The sequence below is a fragment of the Serinus canaria genome, chromosome 27, assembly GCF_022539315.1.
Source record: "Serinus canaria isolate serCan28SL12 chromosome 27, serCan2020, whole genome shotgun sequence".
NCBI classification, from domain to species: domain Eukaryota; kingdom Metazoa; phylum Chordata; class Aves; order Passeriformes; family Fringillidae; genus Serinus; species Serinus canaria.
The window spans coordinates 2,785,890-2,798,803 of NC_066340.1; the positions used below are offsets into that span (position 1 = coordinate 2,785,890).

The following is a 12,914-nucleotide window of genomic DNA, read 5'->3' on the forward strand; positions in this document are numbered from 1 at the left end:
TCTTCATCAGGAACTTTCCCAGGAGCTGTGTGCAGCCTTTCCCTCCCTGCTTGCACTCTCACATCCTTCTCACTCCTGCCTTGAAAGGCTTTGATTTCCTGAGGTTTATTTCAGCTTAAAAAATCTCTTGCAGCAAAACCATCAGTGCTGCTGAGAGAAACACCTCAGACCAGCTCAGGACTAGACAAACACAGATCCAAATTCCTACTTGAGAGGAAGAGGAAGCCTGACCAGGAGCCAAGTGCTGCCAGGCTGTCATCATGGCTGGAACCAGGTGTGGGTGAGGAGAACATCCAGTAATTCTCTATAATCTGTGTAACATCAAGTAATTCTCTATAGTCTGTGTAACCTCCAATAATTCTCTGTAATCTCTGTAACATCCAATAATTATCTACAATCTCTGTAACCTCCAATAATTCTCTGTAATCTCTGTAACCTCCAATAATTCTCTGTAATCTGTGTCTCACCTGTGGTTGTGGTTTTTGGTCAGGGCAGGGACCCAGAGCCTGTCCTTGGGCTGGGGCTGGGACAGGATTGCAGGGGCTCATGGAAAAGCTGCATTCCTTGGGGAATTGAGTTTCTAGCTCATGCCCCCAATCCCATTGCCCATTCAGGTACCCTTTTTCCTTGCCAGGCTTTTTCTCTAGATTAGCAAATTAAAAAAATCTATTTTCCCTTGTCCTGGGGAGAAAACTCAGTGCCATTCCCCATAAGGGGTGCAGGCTGTTCACTGCATCCTGTACCCATTCCTTCAGAACAGCCAAGAACAGAAATAGTAATTCTATTTATTAATTTATTGATTTAAATCTTTTAATTAATTCTAAATTTTTATTTATATAATTAATATTTTTTATTTATTACTTTTATTTGTTTGAATTTCTTTTCTATTTTAAATTATAAATTAAAGTTTCTATGTGGTCACTGAATTTGAGAACAGCCAAGCACAGAAATATCAATTTTTATTTATTAATTTGTTTTTATTTTACAATTATTCTAAATTTTTGTTTTTATAATTAATATTTATTTATTTATTTTTACTTTTGAAATATAAATTAAAGTTTCTATGTGGACAGTGAATTTGAGAATGGCCAAGCAAATTTTGTTTATTGATTAGTTTATTTTTATCCTCTAATTTTAATGTTTAAAATATTTTTAAGTGTTAAATTATAAATTAAAGTTTCTATGTGGTCAGTGAATTTAAGAGAGATCTGAGTGAGTCTTGCAGCCAATATTTCTCTTGAGAGCTGCAGAGAAGGGGGAAAGGAGAGTGAATTTCCTGCCAAGCCCAGAAGTGCCTCTGTGCCAGGGTGTGCTGCCCATGCCAATGCAGCCCAGCTGGCAGAGCTCGGGCTCTGGGAGAGCTCATTCCTCTGCTGCTCCCCTGCAGCTCCTGCAGAGCCTGACCTGTGCACCCTGCTCTGAGAGCACCCAGACCCTGCAGAGCCTGACCTGTGCACCCTGCTCTGAGAGCACCCAGACCCTGCAGAGCCTGACCTGGGCACCCTGCTCTGAGAGCATCACCCAGACCCTGCAGAGCCTGACCTGTGCACCCTGCTCTGAGAGCATCACCCAGACCCTGCAGAGCCTGACCCTGTGCACCCTGCTCTGAGAGCATCACCCAGACCCTGCAGAGCCTGACCTGTGCACCCTGCTCTGAGAGCATCACCCAGACCCTGCAGAGCCTGACCTGTGCACCCTGCTCTGAGAGCATCACCCAGACCCTGCAGAGCCTGACCTGTGCACCCTGCTCTGAGAGCACCCAGACCCTGCAGAGCCTGACCTGTGCACCCTGCTCTGAGAGCAACCAGACCCTGCACAGCCTGACCTGTGCACCCTGCTCTGAGAGCACCCAGACCCTGCAGAGCCTGACCTGTGCACCCTGCTCTGAGAGCATCACCCAGACCCTGCACAGCCTGACCTGGGCACCCTGCTCTGAGAGCACCCAGACCCTGCAGAGCCTGACCTGAGCACCCTGCTCTGAGAGCATCACCCAGACCCTGCAGAGCCTGACCTGTGCACCCTGCTCTGAGAGCATCACCCAGACCCTGCAGAGCCTGACCTGTGCACCCTGCTCTGAGAGCATCACCCAGGCTCTGCAGAGCTGGCCTGGCCCCGCTCCCACTGCAGCCAGAATGATTGCTGCTGCTGGGGGTGGGGAAAGCACACCTGGGTACAGACAGACAGAGCTGGGTACAGACAGACAGAGCTGGGAACAGACAGGGCATTGCTTTAACTCCCCACAATTTTAGAGGATTATAACCAATAATTATTTGCGATGATTATTACTGCTGGGTTGCTCCTCTCAGGCAGGGATCTCTGCTGCAGGGGAGGGGTCACCCCAGAGCTGCAGGGCTGTCACTCCACAGCTGTAGTGGTGTCACCAGGGCTGCAGGGGAGGTGTCACTCAGGAGCTGCACTGGTGTCCAAGGTGCAGGACTGTGGTGGCCAAGAGCTCCAAACCAAGCCCTGCTGAGCTCCCCTGTGAGATTTCCCTGGGGAGGGTCCCAGGCTGAGCTGCAGAGGCTGGGGCTGCTCTGCTGCTCTCCCAGCCCCTGCCCAGAACAGCCACAGGCAGCAGGAGCCTCGGGTCAGGCTGTTACAATTCCAAACCACCACCCTGGGCTTGTTCACAACCTTGATAAGAACCAGCTCAGTCAAAAAGGAGGAGGAAATTTTATCTGTCTTGCACATGGCTGCCTTGCCTAATTATGTCCTTTGTGCCCCCCTCCCACCTTTCTGTGGGGATAAATCAAGGGCCAAGGATCTGTTCATGCAACAGGAGACTCGGGGAGGAGGTTCTGCTCATGGAGCCCCTCCAGGCCAGGGCTGAAGTCATCTGCCAGGAAAAAAAAAAACGTGTTTAATTACCTGCATTAATATTCAGGTCCTGAAGTGTTTAGCATTTGTATTTATTGGCTTAGAGAAATGAAAGAAGCTTTGCAGAGCATGTCTGCTGACAGCCTGCTCCCCTGAGGCTCTGGCTGAGGGAAGCATTTGCCATTTTGCATACACACATCCATTTTCATTGATTACAATGGGTTGATTGATTCAGGGCAATGAGGTGGTTCATTGACAGCTGTAGAAATCAGCTAGGGTCAGAGCAAACACGTGGGGAAGACAGGGGGTTCACTCTCAGATTGATTTCACCTTACAGCAGGGGCTCTTTGTCATTTCCTACACAGGGGCTGGAGCACCTGCTTGGAGCAGAGACTGATGTGACACAGCAAAGAATTTTGTGACAAAGGCCACTGAAAACCAAAGCAGGGCCATTGCCAGGTGCCCCAGGGTCTCCTCTGAGGCTTCTCAGATCCACAGAGAGCTCAGATCTCCTCTGGCCTCAGATCCACACTGTACTGGCAGCTCTGCTGACATTTCCTATTTCTCTTGGCTGTGAAGGTTCATGGTCAGAGCTGGGAGCTGCTCTTGGGGCTTCTGCTGCTCACAGTGACCCCGAGATGTGTCACAAAGTCTCTTTTCCCAGCCCAGCAGTCAAAGAAGGAGTTAGAACTCTTCAGTTCTCATTCTCAAGGTTGTTTATTTTTTCTCATCTATAAAATTCTTTCTCTGGCCTGCCGAGGTCCATTCAGCAGGTCTGACAGAGGCACTCTGGTGTTACCTTTTTATACTAAAAACTACGTGTACATTATTTACCATAGCTTCCCAATACCTATGGCCTGTGTTAGACAGTGAGCTTCTACTCTAAACCAATCCAAAAGTGCCAGCATCACAGCAGAAGATGGAAGCCAAGAAGAAAAAGGAAGAAAGGCTGGACACACCCAGATTCCTCCATCTTTCCCCCTGAACCCCCATTCTAAAAACCCCAAAAAATCTATTTTTCACCCCATGACAAACTAACTATTATTCTACTTAGACTTTTGTGGCTTGCAGATCCTCATATAAGGTTGGTGATTTTTTCCATGGGTCATAATCAAAGTCACAGGGATCCTGGGCTCTGTGCCAGGATCTCTGAGCCCTCTGGCAGGGGCTTGGGCAATCCAGGAGAGCCAGAGGGATGTCCTGAATTCTGACACTCTGCCAGTTCAAGAGAGGCTCATTTGAACTCTGGGATTTCTTCCTTTTCTGCACCTTTGCAGCACGAGGGCTCCTGGAGCTGGTGTGTGTGGGGGTGTTCACAGCGGTCCCAGGATGAGGGAAGAGATGAGAATCTTGGCTCCATGTTTCATGGCTGATTTATTATTATATATATTATATTAAAAGAAAATTATATTCTGAAACTGTACTAAAAGAATAGAAGAAAGGATTGCATCAGAAGGCTTGAAAGGAATAGAAAGGAATGATAATAAAATCTTGTGACTGACCAGAGAGTCTGAGACAGCTGGACTGGGATTGGCCATTAATTAAAAACAACCACATGAGACCAATCAAAGATGCTCCTTTTGCATCCCACAGCAGCAGATAATTATTGTTTACATTTTGTTTCTGAGGCCCCTTATCTTCTTAGGAGAAAAAATCCTAGCAAAAGGATTTTTCATCAAATATGTCAGTGACAGATGTGGCTGGTAGCCCTGGGCCAACCCAGCCCAGCACAGAGCAGCAGAGCTCACAGCAGGCAGGCAGCTGTGCACAGCTGGAGCTGGAATGCTCTGACCTGACTCAGCCCTGTGGCATTCACATTCCCTGAAAAAATCCCTTCACCCAGGATTTTCCTCCTGGGAAGCTGAGATCAGAATGACCCAGACTGGTGCCATTGTCACCAGAGAGTGCTCCAGGGGCTGGGGCTTTATTAGCAAAGCTGGAAATGTGACTGGAGAGGTGCAGATGGGTTCCAGGACAGATCCCTCATCCCCTCAGCTGCTCCTCTGGAAGCATTCCTTGGCTTTGGCTGTTTGGAAATCATTTCCCCTCATTCAAATCTTGCAGCAGGTGGGGATCACAAAGAAAGTTCACAGATAACACTTCAGAGTTTCCACAGACCTGGTCACCCCCAAGGAGGAGCAGCAGCACCTTGGGTGTCATTCCTGTAGGCAATCATCCACCTGGAGCTGGTACCTGACCTGATAGAGAGAATCTTTGCACCAATATCTGGGGACAGTTTCACAAAGCAAAACAGTTTTGCTTGGCCTTTTCCTGGCCTCCAACAGGCAGGATTTAGTCCTTGCCTCCAGCTGTCCTTTGAAATGTGGATGATCAAACAGCCACTGCCAGCACGGGCTGCAGAGATAAGAGTAGAAGCAGCTGAAGGTGAGGCTGTGCTGGGCAGGCTGGGAGCTCTGCCATTGTCACCCAGGAGGGAACAGCAGCTGAGGGTGAGGCTGGGCCGGGCAGGCTGGGAGCTCGGCCATTGTCACCCAGGAGGGAACAGCAGCTGAGGGTGAGGCCGGGCCGGGCAGGCTGGGAGCTCGGCCATTGTCACCAGGAGGGAACAGCAGCTGAGGGTGAGGCTGTGCCGGGCAGGCTGGGAGCTCTGCCATTGTCACCAGGAGGGAACAGCAGCTGAGGGTGAGGCTGTGCTGGGCAGGCTGGGAGCTCGGCCATTGTCACCAGGAGGGAACAGCAGCTGAGGGTGAGGCTGGGCTGGGAGCTCGGCCATTGTCACCCAGGAGGGAACAGCAGCTGAGGGTGAGGCCAGGCTGGGAGCTCGGCCATTGTCACCCAGGAGGGAACAGCAGCTGAGGGTGAGGCTGGGCTGGGAGCTCTGCCATTGTCACCAGGAGGGAACAGCAGCTGAGGGTGAGGCTGTGCCGGGCAGGCTGGGAGCTCTGCCATTGTCACCAGGAGGGAACAGCAGCTGAGGGTGAGGCTGGGCCGGGCAGGCTGGGAGCTCTGCCATTGTCACCCAGGAGGGAACAGCAGCTGAGGGTGAGGCTGGGCCGGGCAGGCTGGGAGCTCGGCCATTGTCACCCAGGAGGGAACAGCAGCTGAGGGTGAGGCCGTGCTGGGCAGGCTGGGAGCTCGGCCATTGTCACCCAGGAGGGAACAGCAGCTGAGGGTGAGGCCGGGCCGGGCAGGCTGGGAGCTCGGCCATTGTCACCCAGGAGGGAACAGCAGCTGAGGGTGAGGCCGGGCCGGGCAGGCTGGGAGCTCGGCCATTGTCACCCAGGAGGGAACAGCAGCTGAGGGTGAGGCCGGGCCGGGCAGGCTGGGAGCTCTGCCATTGTCACCCAGGAGGGAACAGCAGCTGAGGGTGAGGCCGGGCTGGGCAGGCTGGGAGCTCTGCCATTGTCACCAGGAGGGAACAGCAGCTGAGGGTGAGGCTGTGCCGGGCAGGCTGGGAGCTCTGCCATTGTCACCCAGGAGGGAACAGCAGCTGAGGGTGAGGCTGTGCCGGGCAGGCTGGGAGCTCGGCCATTGTCACCAGGAGGGAACAGCAGCTGAGGGTGAGGCTGTGCCGGGCAGGCTGGGAGCTCGGCCATTGTCACCAGGAGGGAACAGCAGCTGAGGGTGAGGCCGGGCCGGGCAGGCTGGGAGCTCGGCCATTGTCACCAGGAGGGAACAGCAGCTGAGGGTGAGGCTGTGCTGGGCAGGCTGGGAGCTCTGCCATTGTCACCAGGAGGGAACAGCAGCTGAGGGTGAGGCCGGGCCGGGCAGGCTGGGAGCTCTGCCATTGTCACCAGGAGGGAACAGCAGCTGACCAAACGCTTCCAGCCCTCCCAGTGCCAGCAGCAATGCTTGAGCAGCCTACCTGCACTTGGCAGCTGCAGGAGAGTTGATAACACTTGCACTTCTCAGGGTGATACAACTGCAGCTCTGATTGCATCTCTGAAATTCTCATTTACATTTTTACTTTCTCTAGTAAGTCTCCACTTCCTTCCCTCTTTCAGGAGGTGGGACTGAGGTGTTTTTTCACATGTGCCTCAATGCAGAGACTGAGGGACTGGTTCACATAAAAGCTAAACAAGTAGGTGAATATTTGCCAAAATAATTTTATTTCTTCTGTGCATTCAAATATTTATAAACATACTTTCTGTAACTTTCCAAGACAGCAGCATCTTATCACAAAACAATTTTATGAACTTAGCTACATATTTTTGTGCTTTTTAAACAAGCAGTTCTGCTCCCAAAGTACAAAATTAGATATGAAATTGAATTGCTTGGCAACAGAAACAAGCAAGACATTTTCTTTCATAAAAAGCCAATTTCTTTGCAGCCTCATTTTACAAGCAGGGACTATTAGAAGCAGATATTTTTGGGCTTATCACGGGTCACCAGGATACTAAAATGCATCTATTCATCATCCTTTCACAGTGCCACACACACTTGTCAGCAATCAGCCTGACAGCACTGGTACTAAATTTTAAGCCTGGTTTTAAGCCTGGTTTTGAGCTTTCCCTTCTGTTTAGACTCAATCATTGCATTTCTGGGGACCACACCTGTGTTTCTGGTTAGGTTTCTGGCACTGTGATGCACAAGAGGAAAGCTGTTTGTAGAGTTTTCAACACAACCACAATCAATCAGTGGCCAAGGCTGGTGCATTAATAATCACAAAAGAGCATTCAGGGTTTGTATTTAAGCAAAATGAAAATATGGAGGTTACTCAGAGTGCAGGTATGTTTTAATTGAAACCCTGAGCCCAATATTCCTCTTTTAAGAATGTCCCCAAGCAAATGACTGTCCCCAGGTATTTAAACAGAAACTGGCTGCAGTGGCAAACAACACCTCACCATTTCTCTGAGGAAGCCATATGTTATATTCCCTAACTTTTAAAATTGGTTTAACATTTATAATCTCACAGTCCTTTAAGCTAATGTAAAGCTTTAAAGAACAGAGGGCAATTCCACCTTCCAGAGGGTAATATTTCAGTAATGTTCTGATTGCTAAGAGCTGCTGCTCACCCTCAGGACACGAGGTAAGCACTGAGCTCCTGGCACTGGTAGCAGGCCACGCTGTCCAGGACCCACTCCCGAGTTACCAGGGCAACGTTGCTCTGCTGCTGGATTGCTGCAAGACAAAGACAGAGAAATAAATGATGCAGCTGTTATCAAGAGGTCCAAACAAGCTTAAGGTGAGGCTACTGATGTCTTTCAGAATAAGCTGTTTGCTTTTTAAAAGGCTTGCTAAAAAGGCAGAGATGTGGCAGTGCCTGCCAGGGCAGGTAAGGCTGGGCTCCAAGAGCAGGGCTGGCCAAGCAGGGAGCAGTGAACACCACAACAGAAACACTGAAAATAAAGAATGCACTTGTTGTCTTTTCATTTAGGACCTCAGTGACAGAGCTTTGGCTCCTGTCTGCCCAGACACACTGAGTGTGTGACAAGCAGTGAGTCTCATTAAGAGAAGCAACAGAAAATTATTGAAGTGTTTTCAGTGTTCTTCCTCATTCCAGGATCTTTTTATTTTCTCCTTTTTCCAGTGCCATGGAAACAGCTGGGTTTTTACACCATCATCCTGCTCCTCTGTTTTGTTGGACTTCAGTGGAGCCTAACTAGCTCCCATTTCTTCCAGAACCCCCCTTGCACTTTCAAAGCCTCGTGGTTTCTCCTGAGCATTTTGCTTAAAAGAAAAAAAAAAGCAAAACTACATCTGTTGAATCTTTTTAACATGACCTTTTCAGACTAAGGGAATCTTGTTCCATCTGTCTCTTAGATCTTATTGGTCCTCCAAGGACACCCTTCCCAACCTTTTAAATACTATTAAATTAGGGAAGTTTCTGTAGAGCTGATGATAAAGAAGAGGCAACAGCTTTCATCTGCCAGAGCAGCTCTTCAAACCATTGCTGGTTCTAGAAACAATATATTTGTCCTTCTAGATTTTTCTTACAAGACATACTTCCATCCCCATGAATAGAATTTTGATTTCTCAACAACCCTCTGGTATTTAGCTATTCAAAGGAGAGGTGTGATAAAGACACTTGATGTGAATCAGAAAGCAGCTCAAAAAATGTTGCTTTACCTCCAATATCCACGTTTTCCTTCCAAGCATCTGGCTGCACAACCACAACTGCAGTAGAATTCTAGGATTTCAAGATAAAAAATAAAAATTGTTGTCTGTTCTTATATAATTCTCATATTTATTTATAGAGAGCATTAACTAGTTTCAGAGTTTCACTTCAGAGGGGAATTTAAGCAGAGGGAGAAAGCCATTAGGTGCCAAGATTCTTCTGTGATTTCTCTCCAGAAATTCTGTGACTACACTCAGTCACTAAAAGGCTTTTGGAGCTGGAAAGGGAAGGCTCAGTGCTAATTTCAAGACAAATTAGTGACCTGGCCAACACCAATCATGTCCCCACTCCAAGGGAGTCTTCCAGTGAAGGCTGGCCAGGCCTAGGGGCACTGCCAGGCTGTGCAGGCAGCTCTGCCAGCTGTGGGAGGGTAAAAACTCCTCAGCACTTACTGCTGTGGGGCTGAACAGGTCAGGCTGCTTCACCACAGAGGCACCACAGAGCTCCACCATCCACTCCAGGTGCTCTGAAGAGATCAGATGAAATCAGTCAGTCACTGTGGAATAGGCAAACAACCCCAGCCAGGGGAGAGATGGATTAATCTGACTCCATGTTCTTAAAAGGCTAAGTTATTATTTTATGATATTATATAAAGAATGTTATCCTAAACTATGCTAAAGAATAGAGAGAGGATACAGACAAGGCTACAAAGAATGATAATGAAAACTCCTGACTCTCTCCAGAGTCCCAGCACAGCTGGTGGTGATTGGTCATTAAATAAAAACAATTCACATGAAACCAATCAAACATGCACCTGTTGGTAAACAATGTCCAACCATATTCCAAAGCAGCAAAACAGGGAGAAACAATCAGATAATTATTGTTTTCCTTTTTATCTGAGGCTTCTCAGCTTCCCAGGGGAAGAAATCCTGGTGAAGGGATTTCTCAGAAAATATGACAGTGACAAGTCACTTCAGTGTTTTCTCTCCCACTGAAGCTGACACAATTCCCTAAGTGTTTGTTCCAATTCACAAAGCACCATCACTTAAAGATGTGAGAAAAAGAGTTCTCTCACTTCCAAACCTGCTAGGGAACATCAACTCCCCCTCCCCTCACCCCCCAGACAGGTCTGCACAAAACCAAACCCTGAAAAAAAATCACAATTTATTTCCTCTTCTCATAAGGATGCAAGAGGTGAAATGGAAATTAAAAATGAGAAGTTTGAGCTGTGATTATTTCTCATTAACAAAAGTAGCCAAAGTAATTAATTTGAACCAATTTGTTGAATGGGTAGTGAAGAAGATGAAGTCTCTCAAGTGTAAGAGCCAAAACTGAGGATCACTGCAGCAGGGGCAAGCACTGCATCCTCTGCAGCAATCACTGTAAATGTCAAGAAACGTGAGTATATTTCACCCAGTCAAAAATAAAGTTATATTGGATAAATCAGAAAGTATCTGCTGAATGAGCCACAAAAATGGGAAGTCAAGTACAAAAATTTGAAGTAGAAAAATAATTAAATTTTTAAAAAACTTGTAACATAGTTTATTAAATTTTAAAATTAAAAAAATCAAGCTATGCTGAACAGCTTTTTCTTTATCTATGAAGTTTTAGCTTTGTTAAAGTGTTTCACTCCTAACATTTGCTCCTATAGACAGGAGGCTGCAATAAGGATGTCAGCTGCAAGGACAGGGTACTCAGGAACTGTGTACTGAGACAGAAATAAAAATGCTCAAATATGAGAGATCAAGAGCATCAATACCAATTACCAGACAGCATGACATGGATGCTTTTCCCAGGTAATTTATCCAGAGATAAACTAGATAAAAGGCTTAGTTTGAAATGCAAAATTGCCAGGGGCTGTCTGAGGACATCCAAATAGAAGAGAACATTTCCACTCCATTTGGAGCTAGAACTGCATAAAATTATTTACCTACACCTTAACTTATGTAGGTACTTTAAAAGTTAAAGAGGAAAAGAGGTAAAAAATTATCTAAGAAGAGGTCAGATGTAAAATTCTGGTGAATGCACAGTGTCCCTCCCAATATTTTTTGTGTTAACCATTCATCCAATTCCACTAAAACCCCTCACCTGTAGTCATGTCAGTGAAGGGTCCACAGCAACAGATCTCAAAGCCTTTAAAGATCTGAAAAGCAAGGAACATGTTAAGAGTTCTTAGGGGGTTTTTCAAGAGCAATGCTTATATGCTGGTTTTTTTATTTGCAGGGCTTGCTATCAAGCTCTGACTATTCCACAAAGCATATCCAAAGCTTTTTGTAACCTACAAACCAAAAGAATGTAAGAATAAAACTAAAAGAATATTAAAGACCACTAACCCAAAGTTATCAAAAGACAGCAGTGACTCCAAGCTCAGTGAGCCCCTACAGAATATCTGCTCTGCTGCCGACAGAGCTCACCCTTCATGGATAAAAAATGATTAATTTGTACAACTCTGTGTGCAGAGAGGCTGGGAGAAGTTCCAGAAGCTCAGCCAGCACAGAGCAGGACAGCATTTGCATCCCTGATGTGCTTGTACCTTTCCAGTCAGGGCCTGTCTGGCCCTCTTGGGACCTTGATGGTTTCTCCCATTGATTACATCTCCTCTGACTTCAAAGCTCTCCTGGAACACAACAAAAGCAAGGAATCAGAAGTTCAGAGACTGAGAACATTTTCCTGTCAGAGTTCTGCTTCAAAACAGGAAGGTGTCAGATTTCAGAACTGAAAATCTATGAATTAAAAGACCTTGCAAGAGAAATGCTGGAGTAACAAAACCCCTGCAGCCTCAGGCAATTTTTAAAGGAACAAATGATACTCAAGCTGTATGGTAATCTAGCAAACTAAATAAAAGACACTCCAAGACTGTAATTGTCTATCAGTAAAGTCTTATTGGATAGAAATTATCTGTATATAACATTATTTCCTTAAGCAAAGGATAGATATTTTGCTTTATCTTATAATCTATTAATATCAGCAGGAACACTTATAAAAATATGTCTGTAACTTGTTAAGAAACAATAGGGACTCCTTATGTCTGCAACACCAAAGAATGCACAGGGCCTAAAGGTGGATTTTGGTCCTAGCCTTTGGGAAAACCAGAACCCAGGGTTTCAGAGCTAAAATTCCATATTGAATGTTTAGAGAATATCTGTCTGTACAATACAAATAAAGTCCCAAGTCCATCATGTAACAGCATTATTTAACCCTTTGACATCTGACTCAAGAGAAAAGACTTACCTCATCCAGTATTCTTCCTGCTTTAAAAGACTGAATTACCCCTAAATAAAAAGATCAGAAGAAGAAAAGTGATTTTATCCAGCAAAATGGTTCTTCTACTACCAGTACTTGACTTCACTGCTCCATTAAATGGAAGGTATTTGTACTAAAGGAATACAGTATAACACTGAAAGTACTTCAAGAATTTTTTAACCATTTATAAATAATACTAATTTTACACTAAGTGATGCCATGCATCGCAAAGATTTAAATTAAGAGGGACAAAAGATTTTTGCCATAGTGAGGAGCAGAAACAGAGTAAGTAATTCATAAGAGTAAGAAGCTTGATATTGCTGCTTGTGTTTCTTAATTTTAATTTCTTCTAAAATATTTAGAAGAAACACTGTGAAACATCAGCTGGCAAAGCATGAAGAGATCCTTTTCATTTACTGCACCAGTGGACCCTGCATTCCTGGCAGGAGGGCAAAGAGCATTGATCTCCAGAAGCAGTGATACCTACACTGATAACTGAGCACCCATCTTCCTCCTGCAATGCCCAGGAAATACTTCAGGGTCCGTTCACACACCAGCTCCTCATCTGCAGGGCAAGTAACAGAAAAAACTCTTTTAGATCTGCCACTAGCTGTGACATTGGTCCCAGGATGAGGGAAGAGAATCTTGACTCCATGTTCAGAAGGCTGATTTATTATTTTATGATATATATTATATTAAAAACTGCACTAAAAGAACAGAAGAAAGGATTTCAGCAGAAGGTTTGCTAAGAATAGCAAAGGAATGAATAACAAAGGTTTGTCTCTGACTGAGACAGTCTGGACAGCTGGGCTGGGATTGGCCATTGATTAGAAAC

General features: G+C 46.1%; 1 protein-coding gene and 1 long non-coding RNA gene across 4 annotated transcripts in view; one reads left to right on the plus strand and one right to left on the minus strand.

Annotated features, from left to right (window-relative positions):
* LOC108963021 (uncharacterized) overlaps positions 1–12,914 on the plus strand; it is a 24,621-nt gene continuing 11,707 nt past the window's right edge. The window contains exon 1 of the long non-coding RNA XR_001991748.3: positions 1–280. This is a non-coding gene — a long non-coding RNA (uncharacterized LOC108963021). The remainder of the gene's footprint in view (positions 281–12,914) is intronic.
* BRCA1 (BRCA1 DNA repair associated) overlaps positions 6,865–12,914 on the minus strand; it is a 21,603-nt gene continuing 15,553 nt past the window's right edge. For 2 of the 3 annotated variants that reach the window (XM_009096489.4, XM_030230925.2), the window contains 7 exons: positions 12,567–12,644; positions 12,068–12,108; positions 11,370–11,453; positions 10,925–10,979; positions 9,289–9,362; positions 8,848–8,908; positions 6,865–7,899 (listed from right to left, as the gene is read on the minus strand). In XM_009096489.4, coding sequence (XP_009094737.2) covers positions 7,796–7,899; positions 8,848–8,908; positions 9,289–9,362; positions 10,925–10,979; positions 11,370–11,453; positions 12,068–12,108; positions 12,567–12,644 — 497 coding nt within the window. In that variant the 3' untranslated portion in view covers positions 6,865–7,795. Of the gene's footprint in view, positions 7,900–8,847; positions 8,909–9,288; positions 9,393–10,924; positions 10,980–11,369; positions 11,454–12,067; positions 12,109–12,566; positions 12,645–12,914 lie in introns of those variants that run through there. The other variant, XM_030230927.2, reaches the window with a different exon arrangement.